General features: G+C 37.3%; 2 protein-coding genes across 2 annotated transcripts in view; both read right to left on the bottom strand.

Moving 5' to 3' along the window:
* Positions 1-231: 231 nt before the first annotated feature.
* Positions 232-15,304, bottom strand: HARS1 (histidyl-tRNA synthetase 1). Its single transcript, XM_072400684.1, has 13 exons — positions 15,172-15,304; positions 11,826-11,915; positions 10,801-10,920; positions 9,886-9,981; positions 8,611-8,736; positions 6,219-6,326; positions 5,925-6,023; positions 4,830-4,923; positions 4,310-4,437; positions 2,414-2,674; positions 1,999-2,115; positions 1,622-1,768; positions 232-476 (listed from the first exon to the last, which is right to left on the bottom strand). Exons 1-13 carry the CDS (start codon positions 15,280-15,282, stop codon positions 417-419), a joined length of 1,557 nt encoding a protein of 518 aa, XP_072256785.1. The 5' UTR covers positions 15,283-15,304; the 3' UTR covers positions 232-416.
* Positions 15,305-17,589: 2,285 nt separating this feature from the next.
* LOC140323522 (histidine--tRNA ligase, cytoplasmic-like) overlaps positions 17,590-21,564 on the bottom strand; it is a 49,304-nt gene continuing 45,329 nt past the window's right edge. Inside the window, exons 11-14 of the mRNA XM_072400683.1 lie at positions 21,242-21,481; positions 20,665-20,781; positions 19,175-19,321; positions 17,590-17,808 (exon numbers count right to left, since the gene is read on the bottom strand). Of these exons, the coding sequence (XP_072256784.1) occupies positions 17,755-17,808; positions 19,175-19,321; positions 20,665-20,781; positions 21,242-21,481 (558 nt within the window). The 3' untranslated portion in view covers positions 17,590-17,754. The remainder of the gene's footprint in view (positions 17,809-19,174; positions 19,322-20,664; positions 20,782-21,241; positions 21,482-21,564) is intronic.

The raw sequence follows: 21,564 nt of genomic DNA, 5'->3' as shown, positions 1-21,564 counted from the left end.
TAGCTCCAACATATTACACAGTGCTTAATAAAGTACATCATCATATCATCCCTATGAAATTGCAAACTTCCTGGCTGTCTCTTGTTACAGTAGCATGCTTTGACAACTGCCATACTGTAAGAGAGATCACATAAATGTCTAGGTGAATGATTAAAATGACTTAAAACTATTGCTGTCCCCTATTCCTTTCTCATTTTATCTTAGAAAGTAAGGTCACAAATCAATTCAAAGTTTGTGGTTTTATCCAGTAACACATGCTTTATTTAACCTCATTTATTACACATTGTCCCTTATTTGAACAAAGCAGTGGAAGAAATATACATTTTATTCAGATTCTGCTTATAAATAAATGTAGTAAACCACAGGGTGTCAAAGACAAGTGGACCCGGATATACATTGACCTCAGTCTAAACGTCTTAAAATTGGCTAGTCCGCCTCTGAATCTCCTCCACCAAATTTGCCCTGGCAACATCCACCTAAAAAAAAAAAAAGAAAACAACCAAGTGAGTGGCAAAAACAAGAATGTGCTTTAAAAAAAAAAAAAAAAAAAAAAAAAAAAAAGAAGTCAGTAGAAAAAGTTTCAGTTTCCAATTATCATCTCCTAACACCAGAATTTCGCTTGATAAGAAAAAAAAATACCCCCAGCTAAATCACTACAAACAGGCTATTCGCAAAAGTGTTTATCCACCTGGCTTAAACATTCCTACATAGATCATATTTCTAAATTCTCTACTGACAAAGAAGTGTAAGACATTACATATTGCAGTTTACTACACTTTAGATGCTGCATCTGCATTAGTTTTATTTTTATAGGTTGAAAAACGTTTTAAAAACTACAAAAAATCCACTGATCTTCACAGAAATACAACTACAACTTTAAGAAAATACCTTCCTCAGTCTGCATTAATTGTACCTGCCTCTTTCCTATATCAGGACTGGTAAGGTTGGGTGATTTAAGCTATGTACACATGCTAGATAATAGTTGACCACAATGAATGATTGTGGCAAAAATCAAGCTCAGAAGTCCCCTGGCAAACCACTGGGCAGATCACTAAACACCTATGGTGGAAGAAGCAGTGTGCCTCCCACTTGTTCTCCACTCCTTTCCCATAGAACTGAACAGTGCTGGGTGTAAAGCAATCATTTTGACCCAGGAAACACCAACAAAAGACTGCTTCAAGCAAATAGAAATGTAGTGTTTACATAGCTTTGTTAAAATCAGACAATCAAGCAGTGTCAGCTGTGTGGAGTGCTCTGCAAACTGTATGAAGTCTACAAATCCCAGTAAATCACCTAAAGTGTGGGAGGGACCGTAAATCGAGCACAATCATTACTTACATGAAACAGCTATACTGACAGATTATGTAACATTGTTTTTGCTCATCAAGTTAAAAACTTTTACTTTTTACTTCTTAAAGAATGAAGTAAACTCTATTCTTTAATCACTGGACAGAACAAATCCAGTGCAAATTTATCAAGAGAGAAGGAAGGGACTCATTTGTATAAGCAGCCAGTACTGTATTGTTAAAACTGTACCCCAAAATCAGCAAGAAATGTCAGACCATAAAAGCTGTGCAGAGTTGTTACAAGACAAATTAAAGAAAAAACAAAAAAAGAATACCTCTTCCCTTGTAGAGACAACTCTTAGCTTAACCACTCCATCTTTAAGCTCCTGTTCTCCAATAATGGCCACCAGTGGAATGCCTGTCTCTTCACAATACTGCAGCTGATTAAGTAACTTTGGATTTTTCTTGTATAACATTTCTGCCTGTGTGCACCAAGACAAAATTCATTAGAAAACAGTTTTACGGTTAAACAAATTGGATTGTTAAGACAAGCTACTGCGAGGTTTAACAAACCTTACAGCCAACAACCATATTTAAACATGGAGAATGTTTAACCAATGTTTAGTTCAGCCTTAAACAAAATTGTTACTCCTTGCAAGTAGGTAATGCTAAGGGATTATTAAAAAAAAAATAATGAGGAAAACTAAAATACCTTGATTCCAGCATTCCAGAGTTCTGCAATAAGTTTCATTCTTTCCTCTAGAAGTTTCTTCTGAGCAGCTGCCACTAGTACCTGTGTCTCTGTGGTCCGAATCTTTGCTTCTGAGGCCTAGTGAAAGACATGACATATTATAGAAGGCTGTGACTTGCAAAAGCACTGCATGACTGTTTATTGTCCATTTCCATAGATCTTTAGGCATCCCAAGCCCAGTAACAAATGTGACATGATTCAAAGAGATCTACTTGTTGTACCTTTAACAAACAGGTGAATACTTAACCTAGCTGATCTAGATTGCATAACAAATCTACATCCTAGTACTTACATCCGGGCAGTATGGTTACTGCTTTTGATTTCATCAACACTATTCACATTTTACTGTTAGTCTGATGGAAAAAAAAACACATACCTCCGCTTTTTGCTCCATGATTGAGAATATTCTCTCAATTCCAATGCTGACTCCCACACATGGGACTTTCCTTCCTTTAGGATCAAACATTCCAACCAGGCCATCGTAGCGTCCTCCTCCAGCCACACTGCCAACGCTAACTGAATCTTCATTGTGGTCGTTCTGCTGCTTAGGTTCTGCTTGGTTCTGGATGAGCACTGCTTCATAGATGACTCCTGTGTAATAATCTAAGCCACGAGCTAAACTCAGGTCAAATGAAATCTGGACCAGATGCAAAATAAGCGAAAAAAAAAAAAATTACATTCTAGAAGAAACCACCTGCAAAATTTTTCAAAATCCATATTAGCTATGTTTACAAGTAACTCGCTGCTTGATATTTGTACTTGACATGTTACATGTTTACATGTTACAAAAATACCAGATAGAGTGCTGAAATAGCCAACTCCAGGGTGCTAATGACCGCAAATCTGTACTAATTTTATTGTTTTATTGCTCCACATGAATCAAAGAACTGCTTATCTCTGACATAGCAGCCAATAAGTCTTGCTGCCCCACTAAGTCAAAACCCAGAGGACGATAGCTATTAGCAACTGGAGTTAATCTGATAGAAAAGACACCTAACTATAATGAAAAGTGTACATTGAGCTCAAATATACCTAGTTTTGGAATGAGTGGAAAGGAATTAAAACAACTGCCATTTGGAGAAATGTTTCCACTCATTCTAACAAGGTTTTACTAGACAAGACATGAGTCACGAACAGCTAAAATTCCAGAAATAGTGGCATTTTGGATATCTACAACACTTGTCAGATTTTTATTTGTCCATTTATATTGCAGATTTTTTCTTCACTTCATGTCTTGTAAAACCAACGAGGGAAGATCTTTTAAAATAGAGTCACTGATAGCAGTAAACATGATCTTCTCCTCACTCTATCAAAGTATGAAAAAAAGTATTTAACTTGACATACATTTTAAAGTACACTTGTCATAAAAGTGTATTGATTTCTATTTGAAATTGTTGCCTGGCTATCTAAGGCCGAAAAATATGTAAATCACAGGCAGAGACAAAATCAAAGTCAGGAAAGTCCAAATTGCTTTACTGTTACAGCTGACAGTAGCCAGTAGGCAATGAAGCCAAATTATTATGATTACAGCCAAGCAGATTGCCTACCTTTTTGTCTGAGAATGCTATGACAAGCTCCCCTGGTTTTCCCATCACAATTTTTAACCCTTCTCTTAATCTATAGAATGTTTGTACCTACCATACTGTTGCCAACACAGTTTTGCAGTGAAATGTACATTCTCACAAAACTAATGACTTACTTCAGCTCATTTTTTAAAGGAAATGTGTGACAATTAAGGTATTAAAGCTGCATATTGAACTACCATCTAGAAATGCATGTTACCTGGACGTCTCTGGCATGGATCCAGCACACAAAAGTGAAGCCAAAATGTATGCCAGAGCTCCTGATCTGCACATCTGTTCCAGGGCAATGACACAAAAATCAGGCACCAAACAGTTTCAAAATGAGAGTACAGCCTCTGTATGTTCGCAAATATTTCCATTAACCACATGGTAGCCTTGGTAATTTTATTTATTTTGCCATGACTAATGCAAGCTTGGACACAAATAAATCATGCTTAGCAACCCACCACTACATTTATTAATATAATAATAAACCCAATTGGAGGGGAGATATGTTGTGGTGGGAAGTAGTAAGGGTTTAGGAGAAAGAAGAAGATGGGTAGGCAAGATTAAAAAGATGGGTTTTGAGTGCTTTAGTGCTCTTTTACCCGATTTTTTTGTCAGAAAGAAAAAGTGTTTAGCTTTATAGAACAGCAAAAAGTAAGCACATTTGTGCAAACTGTAACTGGTTACTATTTGTGTAGACCCACCTTATCTGTAACACCAAACAGCTGAAGGTACTCAAACATGATCTTCATATCATTTAATCCTTCTAAGGCCTGCTTGCTCTGTGAAAGTTTAGAATCTTTCAGTAGTCTTTCAATCAGATCCAACCCACCTACAATATGCAACAATAGTAAAAAAGGAAACGTAACTACAAACAAATATAGAGTATAGTTATTCATTACAAAATTACACATTTAAATGTCAACACCACCACAGGCAAAACACATTTATTCACAAAGCACTCAATGAATACTAAAATCTTTGCTCACAAGTTTAGGCCTCTTTGGAACTGTGATTACAGAGCAAATGGTAAATAGGCAAATATACCCTTGTACTGGGCAGCAAAAATAATAAGACACAGCACAGTGATGCTAAAGTTGGGACATCAGACATCCTTCATGCTTTTTCCAGGTCAGTGACTCCCAAGTAATAAAGCCTAATACAGTATCCTGTAATTTTTTTTAATAATGACCAGAAGTATTCTTTGGTATAGCTGTTGCTTACCGTTATTTTGGACATATTCTCCAATCAGGTCTGCAGCTTCAGGAGCAAGTCCCTTCTCTCCCACCATTTCATTCTTCACCTCTTCCCAAGGAGTCTACAAAAGAAGAGTACAGATAATGTTTCTTCTGTCCTTCCCACTTTGATGTGCTACGCATGGTATTCTCTATTATCTCAGATGTAGTCCCAATTATAAAATCACAAATAGAAGCATTTTAAGTGTTTCATGTACAGAAACATAGAGCAGCACCTGCTTGGACCCTTAACCCAGAGACTGTCAGGAAATGTGAGCATTAAAAAGACCAACAGAACAGCTTGTGAAGCACTAATTAAAGATGAAAAAAATAACACACAAACTACAAGTGTGAGTGTATATAATATTTATAAATGTATAAAAAAGAGTTCCTCAGTAAACAGGTAATTGTGTAAACAAAATGTTATTAGAACAATAAACTAATAAAGTGCTATCCTAAATACAGAGAGCCACGTAATATATGGTTTGGGAAGGGGAGGGGATAGGTTTACCTGAACTCAACTATAAAATGCTTTTTGTCCCTAAATGTGATGGCCATAGGGATAAAGGGTGTCAGATGAACCCAAGGTTAAACATTATGGAATGTGTCTGTGAGCACACAGCAGAAAATTTTGTGACTCAAGTCTACAACTGTTGCTCTAGATAATTTTGTCCGATCATAAAAACTCTTCTCCTTAAGCTGGGTAAACACATTTTGCCAGAAACAATGATTAGCTTCTAGGGAGAGTAGAATAATCTTTAATTATAATATATAACAAGAGCTTTACAAAGAGGGGCCCCTTTGTGTCCTCATCAATGCCAAAAAAATGGCCTGCTGTAAACAGACCAATAAACATGATTGCTTTGATGAGCAGTACAGTTTATACCAGAAGATGGGGAAGAAGTGGCCTGATGCTGCATGTACATTTTTGAAAGAACATAATAGTAGTAGTAACTTGAACAGATTTTGTGTGTTTTCGCTTACCAGAAAACTTTTACTACATTTTGTTTCCAACATTTGGTTATAATGGACATTGAAATTTTTACTTTACTCCGAACAAAGTATATATTCTAACAACTTTTACCTTATCCAGTTTGTCCACCGAGGAGCAGATTGTACGGAATTTACTGTCTGGTACACCACAAACTGCAAACATGCCGTCCAAAATTCTCCTGTCATTTACCTAGATGAAAAAATGACAACATATAAATAAAAGAAAAGAAGAGGTCGGATGGCTACAGTCTATTGTCTAATGTGCAAGATCAGATTCTAAATTCAATTATCCTAATACAGAAAACATAAGAATGCAAAATATATCTAATACTATTTCGACGCATATAGTGTGTACCAAGTGAAGATAATGGATTACATAAAGTACCTTGATACAGAAGTCTCCCAATTCCAGTCCACTGAGAATTTCATGAACAATCTTAAGACATTCAGCATCAGGAATCATGGGGTCATACTGTCCTGCAATGTCAAAATCCTGCAATCAACAGCAAAAGAAACATGGTCATTTTACACTTATGTTACAAAAGTTAAAAATATAAAAGCTACTAATGTGAACAGGGAAAAAATGTAATTACGGAGTTGTATGTATCTAAGCAAACGTTAGATATAAAGGGATAGCTTCCCATAAAAATCCACACAACTTGATTCTGCTGAAAGTGTTTCAAGTTGATCCTAAACAAGACAACAGTGATGTAAATCAGCTACTGGAAAAATTCTTGCAGCCAATTTCATTCTTTAACTTTCACTGCCCAATCTGACCGTATTTATGTTTAAGTATACTAACTGAAACCAACTGACTCCACATAAAAAAATCTGGTTATCAACAGATAAAGAAAGAAAACTGTACCTCTTGTTTTATTGCTAAAATTAACGGAGAATGATAAAAGGTTTGATTATGAAATACTAATCATTTGTACTACATGTTATCAATGACATTTTGGTTTTTAGTTTTTCTGGTTCTATACTGTGCTGCAATAGGTTCTAAAAATATCCTTAAGAGCAAATTTTAGGAGGAGAAGCAAGAATTTAATTACTTTAATAATAAAATTAAATAAAAATACAAAAAACAGCTTAAACAAGAATGCATAAATAAATCAAAAATACTGAAAATTTAATAATTCTGTATACTGTATAGTAATATATTTTTCAAAAACACCTCCCTAGTGTGGTAAATTTTAAAACAAAGTCCAACGTCACATACCTATAGACAAAACCACATAAATATATATTGTATTATTTTGTATTGGATTGGATACAGGAGTTTGTGTTGAATCCAATACAAAATATACGACCCCCATTGACGGGTGCATGCACGGACATCAACAGGAATCGCAGAGGGACGGTACGCGAACGCCGGGTTTTCTAATTCTTTCCGTACTTGAGTAATTCTTTGAATTATAGCCTACATCCTAAAATAAATTTCCATGCAAAACATGTAACACTTTTTGCATGGAAATTTTTTTTAGGATGTAGGCTATAATTCACAGAATTACTCAATAATTACTTATAATTCACCGAATTACCGCATAACTCACCAAAATATGTCCAAAATATAATAAATTTAATAATAAAATTTTTTTTTTTTTTAAACAAAAAAAAAAAAAATCTTAAAAAAAAAACTAAATAGTGTATAATGTAACTGTACAGTACCTTTTATAATATATATTTAATACAATTATATATATATATATATATATATATATATATATATATATTATATAAAGATTTCTTTGTATTGAATCCAATACAAAGTGATTTGAATTTCCCGCCCCGCTCGCACGGACGTCACCGGGAAACCCCGGAGATCGTCACTGCACACGCTGGGAGAAGACTGAAGACAGAAGACGTCTCCGGGGGAGCTGCAGGGATAAGGTAAGTATTTTTTTCAGTTGCAATCCGATTGTCATACAATGTTGTATGACAATCAGATTGCACTGTAACGCTTGTTTATACTTTTAGCTACCCCAAACCTGGTACGGGGTAAAAGTTTTCTTACCCCGAACCAGGCTCGGGCTAACCGCCCAGGTGGTTAATACCACACTTGAAAAGAATCTAAAATGTAAAACACTGGAACAAATATATTTCTTACATTTTAAAGCTTTCTAAAATTTAACACAGCTTGTTTCTAGTAAGCTTGGAACAGCACAGGCTTTTTTCTAATTGGCTGATTGGGTGAACCTTGATATAAAAATGGAGAATGAGAATCTGCTCCAACATTGGGCCTGATTTATTAAAGCTCTTCAAGGCTGGAGAGGATACACTTCCATAAATGAAGCTGGGTAATCCACCAAACCTGGAGTGGATCTGGACCAGGACTGAAAACATTTGCTAACACATAGCAAATTACTTTGAAGAAAACCATTCCAAGTTTGCTGGATCACCCAGCTTCACTAATAAAAGTGTATAAGCCTTGGAGAGCTTTAAAAAATCTGGGCCATTGCGTCCTAATCCTATTGTTATTCTACACTTAAACTATCCTAATCCCAACCCAAATTTACAATAATTTAAATTATATGGAGGAGAACCATAGGCACTGACATTTTTACACCCTAATGCTGAGTACATAAAGCTGATTTCTCACTGACTAATAATGATTTCTGGTCTTCCTTATTCTCCACACTGTTATATAAAAGGTGTCCACTGCTCATAAAAAAAGAAATTAAAACAAAGACAAAATAAAGAAAGACAGATAAAATATGTTCATTCTTTTATGTTGGGTTTTCACGTGTCAATGTAACATTAGAACTTTTTATACTTACACACTGATAGAACTCACGGTAGCGACCTCTGGTCATAGCTGGGTTGTCCCTTCTGTACACTTTGGCTATATGGTAACGCTTAATATTTGTTATTTTATTCATGGCCAAGTAACGGGCAAATGGAACCTACCAACAGTGTTAAGGAATAAATCCAAATAATAGGGGCAGTGGTGATTGAAACATAAGAGTTGGTGGCCACCAATGCCATTGTACATGTCATCAACACCTACAAGTAAAAGCAAACACAACCCTGGACACAGATATTACAGGTAAGATGCCTGAAAGTTGGTAGGAGAGACACTCAGTGCCAGTATAAATACTTATTATGACACCACAAATTACGGTACTAATGTTCTATATTTTTAGAAGCCTGATTACCAGGAAACAAGAACCTGTTCACATTGTAACAAATAAGGCATTTTTAAAAGTAGTGACATTTTCATAAACAAGCCAATAAATTTGTGTTCAAGTATTAGCATCTTCCTTTAAAATTTCTGCAAAGGCAACACTTTGGTTCTGTAAAAATCTGAAAGTGTTAGAGGCCTTCAGTGTTTTTATTAATGTCTGACAATAACTTGAATGGCCATTGAAAACTAATTACTTCTATGTTATATTACAAATGGTTTTGGATGTCCTAAATAAACAACAGTTGATCTAACTGTATACCTCCAATTAAACTGTTTCTCCAGCTTAGAATCACAGGGCTGCATATGTCAGATAATGTCACTATTGCTCCAACTGACAAATGCAGTCATTAGAGTAGCTGTGTAGTAAGTGATGTGTGATAAGGATAAAGAAACCTCCCAGATACACAGAAGCCTTATCTGATACAAACATGCTCATTCACAAAGAATGAGCTAGCAGTTTTATGTATGGTGGCCATGCAGTTTTGTGTATGCTTTGTAAAAAGCAATCAGAATGTAAGAGTATTTTAAGAAAAAAATCACCAACAGATCACAGCCCATCAGTTAAACACTTAATATAAGGTTTCTTATATTTTGTTGCAGTAAAGTGTATATATGAAAAAGTGCCACTTCAGACAACACTTTTTTTTTTTGCTAAAGTAGGGAAAGGTTACAATAAACGGGAAAACCCAGTAATTTTAGATATAGGGAGGCATATGAGTGTATACCCTTACTCCCACAAATGAGCCACATATGAGGACCAAACCTGCATTGGCACTGGATAGCTTGTGTATTTCGTTCCTGTTTTGCGACCAACTTTCATATTCACTAATTGGTGTTATTATTTGCCTTTTCCCAATATGAAGGATACAGTAAGATCATAACGAAGGGACAGCAATTCACCACCCTGGTCCTTTAGGTCATAGATAAGTTTGGAATCTTCTCCATATTTTCCAGTTAGAGTTTCCTGAAATGTAAAATAATATATGAAATATAAAAATCAACTGTAACAATATCAAAAACTTTACTACTTTCTCATCTTTGACAAAGCCTGCAAATCTGAATTTTCGGTGGATCTAATAAAAGAACAATCTGCATATAGCTACCATGTGGAAGTCTCAATCTATCCTGGTCTAATCCCCATTGAGATCCATTGTACAGCAAACTGCACACTGTGGACAATGCTAAGGTCCAGCAGACTGCACTCTGCGGACAATTATTATTAATATTATTATTATTAATAAACAGGATTTATATAGCGCCAACATATTATGCAGCGCTGTACAATTAAATAGAGGTTGCAAAAGACAGATGAATACAGAGTGCACACTGTGGAGAATGCGGACTGCTCTAACACCCCCTGTTGCATTTTTCCTTAAATAAACCTAACTAAATATAATATAAAACAGGAAATAAAGGACTCTCAATGATTACATGAGAAAAGTGTGCAAACCTGGAAACTGCAGCAAAGTCTGAGAGATGGAGGAGATGGATTATTGCCCTGGCATTTATTGAATACTGAAATATTATGTTTAAGTGGACCTTCTCTTTGTTTGTTTTTTTTTTTTTCATTTGTTTTTGTGTCACCATACTTTATTTCACAGGCAAGTAAATCAAGATCTTAGAATGAAAACAAGACCAATCATGCCTAAAGATACAATTTACACCTTCACTTGTTCCAAGGTACAGCTCAATCAGTTAGGATGTGCAGTATAAATCAACACTCAATAAATGTTATTGGGTACTTTCATAAATGCAGCCAACAGAGGTTTGTTAATCATCTTACCTTCAGCTCAAACACAGGTGTGTCAATAGTCTCAGCACCATGGCGCTTGAAACAGCTGATAATTGTGTTGAAAACCTTCTCTCTGATGGCCATCTGTTTAGGGTTATAATCTCTTGTTCCCTAATTAAAAGAATGAACAGCATAAAGTTAATACATTAAACAGCATTAGTACAGCAGCCGAACACACACAAGAATACACAAATCTAAGTAAGTAAACCTTTTCAGGTAGCAGAATCATTAGGATGAATATAGTTTGCTTTTAGATACTTCAGTGTTTATTTGACTTGCTTCTGAGTTTCTTTATTTTACCTTTAAGCTGCTATTCAATTTATGTTTCTTTTCATTGGATAGAAAGGCAGCTCAAATACATTCAAATGACTGGCTACATGAGAGACTAATGCAGGGCAATTTTTCACCCAGTACAATGAAGACATCGCCTTTACGACACTCATAGAATTACAATAGCCATCAAACATGTAAATTACCACTTTTTCAATGATATGCAAATATGATATATCAGATTTTGAAGAAATACCACAGTTCCCATACAACCTTCCAACTTTTTCCAATTATAATCACTGGTAAGAATATCCACACACCTAGCCTATTGTATATATATTTATATGTGTATATGATACTTAAGTAACACATGCACCTTCCATGCTTTTTCTTTTGCTCTTACCAAAAATGCATTCAGTTTTAAACTTCCTGTTTCAGCCGATAACCCAGTGATATTGTTTAAATAAAATAGCAACCATTGTTATCAGCCATGTCCAGTTCTCCTTTGCTGGGCTATAGAACACCTCAGCCATCATGTGAAGATAAGAGGGGGAGGCGTTTTGTAATCCAGCCGGGAGAACCTCAGGCTGGACTTCCAACACCGCTTTGGATTTCAGTGTGGCAGAGACATTACAAATGGAACCTGTTGTCTCCCTCTTCTATAAAACACTTAACTGTGTTCAGGATTATGTTGCAGTTAAAGGATGTATCACAATCATTTTTCATGATAGTCTTGGATACGTTACCTTGGGAGTCTTAAGTACAAACTTATGCTTGCCATCGTCTGTTCCCAGCTGTGCCTTGAGCTCAAGCAATTTTGCCACTTCTTCTGCGATCTAATATTGAAAAAAAAAAAATAAACATATAATAAAATTAACATATAACATAAAAAGTAATACTACTGCATTTGTAATAAGGATGGGTGCTCAAAGCAAATAATATTTTTTTAATTAAATTGGGTGCCTTGGGCATCCTCTGCCGATATCTGCAGTACAAGATTTAAAGTGTGCATATAAGCAAAAACTTTTTATGCAGTTTTGGTTAGCATAGGGAAGAGTCAAAACCATGATTTTTTTTTTGCGGTCTGTGTAACATTTATAATAAGCTCACTTTCTCCCCAAGAGATGCAACAGAAAGTTAGTGGATATCTCCACAAGCGGGAAGAATCCTGCTCTTAGATGGATGTCCCTGGGACAAGTGTCCTCAATGGAAGATTCCTCCTCTCGTTATGGAAACCACTCTTTCCCTGTTTCAGTGACAATGATTACTAGTACAGTAAAGCTGCGTACACACGGCAAATTTTTCTCGCCCGATAATCGGTATCGGCCAATTATCGGGCGAAAATCTGCCGTGTGTACAGTCGGTCGTCGTCCATCGTCCGACGACCGTCCTGGCGGATCCATGGACGATGGACGACGACCGATCCTAATGAAAGGGAAGGGGAGAGCGCGCAGCAGGGTGCCGCTCCGTCGCTCTCCCCCTCCCCTCTCCATAGAGCATGAACGGTGCTGTATGTACAGCATCGTTCATGCATCGTGCAGTCTTTTCTCGTTGAACTTTTCTCGTTTCTCGTTGAACGAGAAAAATTGCAGGTGTGTACGCAGCTTTAGGATGGGAGGTGAATGTCTGTACTGGGGGCACAGTCAGCAATAAAAGATCTAACATACTTCTACTCTATCCAAAACCCCTCTGACATCCAGCCTCATGAGATTTGGTGGTGTCACTATTGGGCTGCTCACCATCGCACTTCCTGAAGCTCTGACACGAGGAAGCAAATCCCTGGCTCTACAAATATGGTCACCTCCACACAGACATAATCTAAACAAAGTATTGTAAATAAGTAATGGGATAAATCAGCTGCAGGCAGACCGGAGGCAATACCGGTGATTAGTCCTTTGCCTTTTTTTCTATAATATAAAACTTGTTTAATACACACTATGCACAATGCAACCATATCATATAATGATAACACATAATATTCATATGTTATGTATGACACAATGTAAAAGAAAGTGATTAAAGAAGACATCTCATGTAGAAGTTTAAACCTGAAGTGAAGATCAGACAAGTTTCAGGCTGCATACACCCACCATGAGTGATATGTGAGAAGTACACAGTTCCTCTTACACTTCCATATATAAAAATATAATTGCTACCTCTTTACAAAGCCAACATCACAGCACAGCTCTGAACAATAAAAGACCTTCATGTCCAGCAAGATGATGAAACTCACGCCCTGAATTACACCACTGATACTGATGAGACGTGTGAATGGGCATACATTCACCACAAACCTTCATAACAACACAAACTGGTTCAGCTATTCTCAATCAACATTCCTGCCATATAAATAACCACTGACACCAACAATATTTTCTGCTATCTAAAAGGAAAGCCTTCTAGCCACTGACCACCAACGTAAGGAACAATCTTCACAACGACCCCATGCTGATGTAACTCCAGAATACAGAATTTAATGGCTGGTTTCCTAAGATCTTAAAGGCATTTCTAGAGTCCCGCTAAGTCCAAAAAATTACCAAATGCTGCACTGGATAATTAAATAAAAGCCTGTCATACATGTAATATATGATTACAAATATTTACTTCACTTGCAATGAAGAAACAGAAACCTCTGGACACCAAATTAAAAAAAACAACAAAAATATAAAACAAACAAAACAAAGTCACTATAATATCATACACTGCCAAAACATAGGCTAACGTTTAGGCTGGAATCAACAGAGTGGTTATGAGAGTGGAACCTGCACTGTTGTTTTTTTTTTTTGGGGGGGGGGGGGCCTACTGAATATTTTGCAAAGACATAGCAAACTTCTCTCAATAGCAGATCAGGAAATCTCTACAAAGTTCATCCTAGACTCTTGGCCCAGATCTGTTATCCCTTTTGAGGATTTTCCCTCAGCTATGGATATGACAACTTAAAATATTGGGTTTCCTTTAACTTGCTGTCTAAAGCTACGTACACACGTCAGATTTTTATCGCCCGATAATCGGCATCGGCCAATTATCGGGCGAAAATCTGCTGTGTGTACAGTCGTTGTCGTGTCGTCCATCGTCTGGACGACCGACCTGCCGGATCCACGGACGATGGATGACAGCCGATCCTAATGAAAGGGAAGGGGAGAGCGCGCAGCAGGGTGCAGCTCCGTCGCTCTCTCCCTCCCCTCTCCATAGAGCATGAACGGTGCTGTATATACAGCATTGTTCATGCATCGTGCACTCCCTTGTCGTTGGAAAGGATCGTGAAAGATCCTTTCCAACGACAAAAATTGGAAGTGTGTACGCAGCTTAAGTGCCAATAACACCCAGAATAATTGACACTTGTCAACTAATTAGATCTACTACCCCATCTGTGTTTCCGAACTTCAAATCATCATGTTTTTGGGACTTCTGATGGATCCACCCCTCCAACCTGGCTATACTCACCTGTCACTGATCCATCGCAGAGCGCCGCCATATTCTTTCTTCTTCTCTTCCTACAAGCATCGTCCATCCTGTTTGGCTGAGCTGGGATGACGTATCTCCAGTATAGGCAAGTGGAAGTTCATTCAGTTCTTGTGACCACGGGGAATTTGGGATGTGCTGGGTATCTGGAAAATCAGCGCTATGACAATACCTGGAGCCATCAGGCAGGTAGAAGGGAATATTGAGGAAAGGACATTGCCTGCCCCATTATACAAGAACACCTGATCGTCAATTCCTAAAAGTGAAACTTTATTCGCTCAGCACAGAGTTATAGCTCAAAGTACCAATGGCCAGTGAACAATACAATGGTGACAGGGACCAGGACACTGACATGTATTCCTCCATATATACAGCAGGCAGAATGGATCACCCAGCAGACACATAGTCAGGATGATAAGCCTTCTCCATGTATAATGTGATACATGGCAGCATGTCATGGGTGATCCCTCTATTCGCTGTATACACCCCTATGGGGGTGAGGCCTATGAGCCCCCAGTGTAGCGCATGCCTCGCAGTGGCTCCAAATTCAGCCCTCCCCCGGCTTGTACACCGACTTGAGACCCCGGCATTGCCTAGGGCCTATCTAGTAAACCTCTGTCCGTCACCTACCGCCTCCGAGCTGGCTTTCTCCTGCTTCAGCTTCCTCACTTTCTCTCCCTGCTGCGCTACAGCCTGCTCCAGTTCCGCTCTATCCGCCATGGTGACAAGAAAAGCCGGCATGAAAGAACGCGCATGCGCAGAGTCACACTGAAAGGGAAGGAATGACTGGACTGACTCCGGGAGGGCGACTCCTGTGCCTCCTAGTGTCCAATATGTGGAACTGCAAGCTGGTGGGTGATACTAGGCAGAGTAAGTTGGTGTTATTCCCAGTGCTTCCATAGAATAGGAAATTGTACAGGCCAGGTGCCAGGTATAAGTAACTGTACATGGATGGAATGGCAGCAAAGCATGGGACGGGGCCAAAAGTGATGCATGTGGAATGTGGTATTGAAATACAGGTAGTCCCTGGGCATCCGACATACGGACAATTCCTAGATATGAACGGGGCTTTCCTGCTCGCTCCTGTGCAGGACGGAGGCTTGATAGGAGCGGTTTGCATGACTTGCAGAGAAAATCTTTTGCTAAACACGGCTGAGGTTGTGGGTGATCTTAAGGACTGAGCTCTTTCTGCAACGTCTTGTAACTCTTTAATGACCAAAACAAACTCTGCAGCTGTTTCTTTTTTGCATATCAACTGCATATCAGGCTCCATAAAGTGTTTTTTTTTTGCTTTGCTTGTGATTAACTCAAGTAACTGACACCACACTGCCTAATAATATGTTGAGACAAACATCTGTCCTAATTGCATTTATTAAAATAATGTACCTGTTCCAACCTACATACAAACTCAATTTAAAAACACATCTACAATCCCTATCTCGTATGTAACCCGAGGACTACCTGTACAGCCAATGGTGGCAATGTGCTTACTGCACTGCTATGAATTCAAGAGTTTAATAATGATTCACACAGAGTGCCACAGAAAATATATGGAGCTGAGAGTAAAACAATGCCACAGAGAGGGGTTATTAGTCAGAAAAACAACTGCTTGAGCATAAGAGCTGTCAGTGATATAAAATGATGCCCTGGGGTTCATAAAGTCGGTGAGAGGAAAATATCTCAGTTTCTTTGGTTCCACTGGTAGGAAACATGCCCCAATGTAGTATTTGGCATTAAAAGTAAAACTACGCAAGCAAGTCAGGAGACAAAAGATTTGTGTCAGTGGTACTCCCGCACCTTCTGTGTGTTTACAATTCAGTCCTACTTAGTGGAATCTACTCTGTAAAGGTCTGATTCAAGCAGGTGCCTAAAGGGCAGTACTGTGCATCCCCACCATAATGCCTCTCCCTGATCCTTTCTGCTAGAAAACATAGAGCTAGATAACACCGAGGAGAGCACTGGGAAGAATTCTCCCTTCATACCAGCTATCCTGATCCCTGCCCTGACTGACAGAAGTCAAGGTGCTATATCTCCTGTTACCCAGCTGGTCATTGGAGATCAAAGCCCAGCAAATTAATTTCCAATACCCATAGCTAGCATATTTTGCCCAAAGCCAGCAAGTTCCCTGTTATGTCTATGAGATTCACAATAACTTGCAACTATTTAATGGGCAAAATACTCTGACATATGTGTGAGTGTATAGACTAGATGAATTCTGTTTAAGCATGAAATGTTGTTGCCTTGCAGTATTCAGTACTTTGTGGGGGCATTTTTTGTTGTACTGATCACCACCATTCATTCTCCAACTTACCTCTCTGTAACATGTGCTTTATGTTACATGTTCCTAACTAGGAATGAACAAAATTGTGCAACTTCAGAACAATACATTTTAGAAAGTGTCAGAGATGGTCTTTTTAATTGGTGAATTGGGCTTTAAATGACTCCTAGGGGTTAATGAAGCCTCTTTAAATGTCTTGGAACCTGTTCTTGTAATAAAAACAGCTTCTCTTTACCCTTTGGTATTTTACAGAAAGTTTGTAGTTTAACTGTTACCTTTTAATGGGTAACTAAAGTTGTTCTAGACGCTTTTGTGACCCCTTAGATTTCTTCCTCAGCCTTTATATCACTAAGAATTGTCTCTGAAAAGCTTGCATCTCCTATAACTAAAATTAGACATCAATCTGAGCAAAGGGAATGGCTAGTCTGTCTGGTCCAATTCCACACAACAGCTACTCTACCAGAAATTGCTGAAAAAATTGCTGGTCATAAGATATAGTTGTCAGAACACACAGTGCATCACAACTTGCAGACCAATAGGAGTGTCTTTGTTGACCCATCCATCTCCAAAATTGTCTATATTGGGCCTATGCAAATCAGAACTAGACCCCAGAGCAATAGAGGAAGATAGCCTGATCTTTTGTGATGCATTTTTTTTAAATGTTGTAATGGCCTTTTCATGAGCCTCTTGGTCTTTACTCACTCAACACCACCCAAAACATTGTGAATGTGGCAAGGAAACTCAATAAAGAAATAACACCAAAAGCACAATACTGGTAAATAGATCTGTTTTATTTTTAGTTTTATATTTAACATATTTTGATTAAAAAAAAAGAAAAACTTCTCCACATAATTACAATGTCACTCCCTTTCTTCTCTGCTCCGCAGAGTGTAGCCTTTCATTAAACCTTGAATTCTGCATTTAAATATTCTTGACTAACTTGTCCGTTTTCTGATTTCTTCTACTAAGTTTTCTTTGGAAACTTCAACCTAAAAATAAAAATAAAAGCAGCAATCATAAAATATAACTAAAGGGACAGGCTATTGCATCAAAATAGATACATGTGTGTGCACAAACATTCCTGATTTATTTCTCTACAAAATATATACATTTGACCTCCCTATCCAGTCCATTTTCACATTGTTTTCCATTAGAAAGTATATTAAAAAAAAATTAGTGGCAGAAGTTCAGCTTATTTCAAAATAAATGTAAAACCAATCACTTGAACCAAATGACATCTGTAAGTCCTCAAATAGAATTGTTTCTAAGCATTTGTTTCTTATTTAAAAAGGTATACAGTATAGAAAATTTTATATATATATAAATAAAAAGATACACTTAAATAGCCCAATACAAGCGAAGAGGAAAACATCTTTTGTTGCAATATCTATGTTTAAACTAGATCTAATCCAGCAGTAATTCTTTATGTGCCACAAGATGCCCTCAGTCTGATGGCCAGCATTATTCAACCTCTGGAGTATCCTGGACCAACATCAGACTGTGACTAGACAGTGAAAGCAGAAGTATCACGTCCCCATATGAGTTCATCTCCCTGTCTGATACATTTCTTCACAGAAGGTTAATATGTAAACTAAGATCTATTAGCAGCTACATAGGGGCCCAGTTGAAAAGTTGTCCAAGTAGAATATGGGACTTCTTCCAATATAATTAAAACCAAGAGCAGTGCAAAAAATGAAACAGGGTTAAGGGCATAAAATGAGGGCCCAGCTTTCTTGTTTCCCCTGTCTTGGAAAGATTGCTGACGCCACCCATTGACATGCACCCTTAGCACTAGGTGGCATATACAATAATCAAACCTATTTTATAAACTTGGGCATTAACCAAAATTTTCATATCACTGTCAAAAAATATTACCTTTCAACAGAGTCAAAAGCTTTTGCATGGATAAAGTAGTCAAATATTATGCATCCTATAAACTTTCATAAAAGAGGAAGAAATAGTGCTCATCCCATCTAAGATTATCAGCTGCTCAGTTGGTTGGCCCTAGTTTTTCTCCCTGAATACATTCCCAATATACTTGGAAGTCCAAAGAATTGAACAGCTAACATTTCAGATTTTGAAAGGTTGAACAAAATGCAGGCTGTATGTAGAGAAGAGCAGAGGTTGCAAATATCACTAAACGTTTAATGTTAAGAAGAATATTGGTAAAGTTGGATATTTTCAGCACTGTAATATTCCCACTACATGTAGAGAAGTTTTAGCTCTGCTGTATACAAGTGTCCATTTGTTAATAAATCCATGGCAAGGAAAACACTTGTTGGATCAAATGTCTTCTTAATCTCAGGTTGTTTTAAGGTCTACGTGACAGAAATAAAGACAAAAGCAGGTGTTTACCTCCTCACGTGTTGCTACATCTCTTATCTTGACCACACCATCTTTTATTTCCTGCTCTCCAATAATGATCACCAGGGGGATGCCTGTACTTTCACAATAGTGCAGCTGAGTGAGTAATTTAGGATTGTTCTTGTACATAATTTCTGCCTGGAAAAGGAACAGACGAATCAGTGCTTAGTTAAATACTATATTATAAAAGTAATACAGTCCCCTGTTTGTACCAGAAGCCTGCTTTCAAGTTGAAAACTTGTCATCGGTGCTGTAAATTCCAGTTTCCATATACTATTCAAGGAGCAACAGATCTGGACAACTGTGGAGACATTAAAAGCCACTGGTGGTGACTGCTGAGACAGGGGAAACCATGAGTGATCAGAGAAGATTGTAATACTCTAATCAGTAAATCTCAGACATTGCCATGAATGCCAGATGTAAAAAAAATTTGCTCAGTACTAATTTATCTAAAACTAGCACATGTGTGACCAAATATAGTCAGAGTAACTTATCATAATTTTGTGCATGTGGAATATGTCTTGTCTATGTATGTGTTATGTTATAAATCTTAAGTTGATTAAATGATTATCATAGAAAGGCATGAGACCAAAAAAAACAATACCCGACCACCTGGAATCTCCCTCCCTCTGGCTATGGCACACCAGTTAGAAGGCTCTAAAATATATATTTTTTTAACCCATAAAGGTGTCACTTGTGCAGACATCTGAAAGACACATGAGACTGATGCCAGGCAGTATCATCTTGGATGTGATGCAAGTAGCCCAGTATACTTCCTAAAGCCACAAAATCTCAGTTTCCTGTGTCACTAATTATAAGAAAACTTGGTGGCTATGCTAAACTTTTTTTTACATATGCAAAAGAAAGTGTTTGGGATACCCCGAGAGTGGGGTAGATTTGTGCACCAAAGCAACACCGGTAGCTGTATGGTCAAGGTAATTGCATGATATGTGTTTACAGTTTATGCCTTTTTATTAAGGCTCCACTAATAAATGCATTAAACTTCTTGGTTGTAAATCTGCTCAACATCTGTATGATATAAGTTTTGTTTTAGCAGTGGTAGTTGCTGTCTTTATCCTGTGTAATACATGCTACTGAAGTCAGTAGACAAATATTCTTTTTGCCTTCAAATACTTTTTATATACTCTATTAAGTATGTATTTGCCTAAATCTGTTTATGTGCATATAATAGTTGACATTTCTAGATGACTATCCACAATATTTGTTTTTGCTCTATTCAGACCAGGTTTAGAGTTCTCAGGATAGGGAAGTGAATTTAACAACTGAAATCACAATACACGGTGTGTACGTGCCATCACCAGTGCATTGCATGATTTCTATGTTCAGAACATGGCCATGTCTTCTATTTACAAAACAGTTTAAACAATGAAAAAGTGATTTCCTTATGTATGTAACATCTATTACAAAAGCTTTGTTTTACTATAAAAAATGCAGACATTCAGTGTGAGGAATGCACTCACTTTAATTCCAGAATTCCACAGCATAGTAAGAAGTTTCATTCTTTCCTCTAGGAACATTGGTTGGGCTGTTGCTACCAGTACTTGGGTTTCTGTGGTCCTGATTTTCTCACCAGACTCCTACAAAAAAAAGGTAGAGGGTATATTACTATAACAGAAACATGTGTTACAGAACGGTCTCTTTATAAAGAGTCACCTGACTTTTACCCAAAATGTACACAATTTCATATTGGATTCAAATATTACATTTATGAACCAACTTGATACATGATTTACACATTTTTTTAATTAAATCCAATGTGACTATTGTGTAAATTTTTAGTAAAAGTTGGATGACTCTTGGGTGAAAAAATAGACTATAATATAATATATATAACATATATTTTTATATTATATTAATTATATAAGAATATAATAAACTGCACAAAGTTAATGTTTGAGGAGGCATTACAATTTAAAGAGGATTTTTCTTTTAAGTATGCTACACATACCTAGACCTCATTGAAATCCATCACAGGAAGCAAAACCTAAATTAACCATGCTAAAAAATACAGTATTTTCCTATAGTATAATTTCATACCTCAGATTTTTTCTCAGCTATGGAAAAGATCCTTTCTATGCCAATACTAATTCCCACACAAGGTACTTTTCTGCCTTTAGCATCAAACATGCCCACCAGTTCATCGTAACGACCCCCTGCTGCCACGCTGCCAAGGCCAACTGTTGGATTCTGTGATGACTTGTCACTGAGTAGAACAGCTTCGTATATTACTCCAGTGTAATAATCTAACCCACGAGCCAAAGTTAGGTCAAATAGAATCTAAAAGGAAAAATGGGCGACACATGAAAAACATAAATAAAGAATCACTTTATATCAAACATATTTGGTATTTGTTTAACAGC

The sequence above is a fragment of the Pyxicephalus adspersus genome, chromosome 2 (assembly GCF_032062135.1).
Source record: "Pyxicephalus adspersus chromosome 2, UCB_Pads_2.0, whole genome shotgun sequence".
Taxonomy (NCBI): Eukaryota; Metazoa; Chordata; class Amphibia; order Anura; family Pyxicephalidae; genus Pyxicephalus; species Pyxicephalus adspersus.
Note: the sequence above shows the minus strand (reverse complement) of the source record. Positions and strands in the feature narration are given on the sequence as shown.

Excerpts from the sequence above, each read along its gene's own strand:
- HARS1 (XM_072400684.1), bottom strand. The coding sequence starts at position 15,282 with ATGCCGGCTTTTCTTGTCACCATGGCGGATAGAGCGGAACTGGAGCAG. Across the intron at positions 10,921-11,825 it reads TTGTACTTAAGACTCCCAAG|GGAACAAGAGATTATAACCC; the intron begins GTAACGTATCCA and ends TCTTTTAATTAG. Across the intron at positions 2,675-4,309 it reads TGTTTGGTGTTACAGATAAG|ATTTCATTTGACCTGAGTTT; the intron begins GTGGGTCTACAC and ends CATCTGGTCCAG.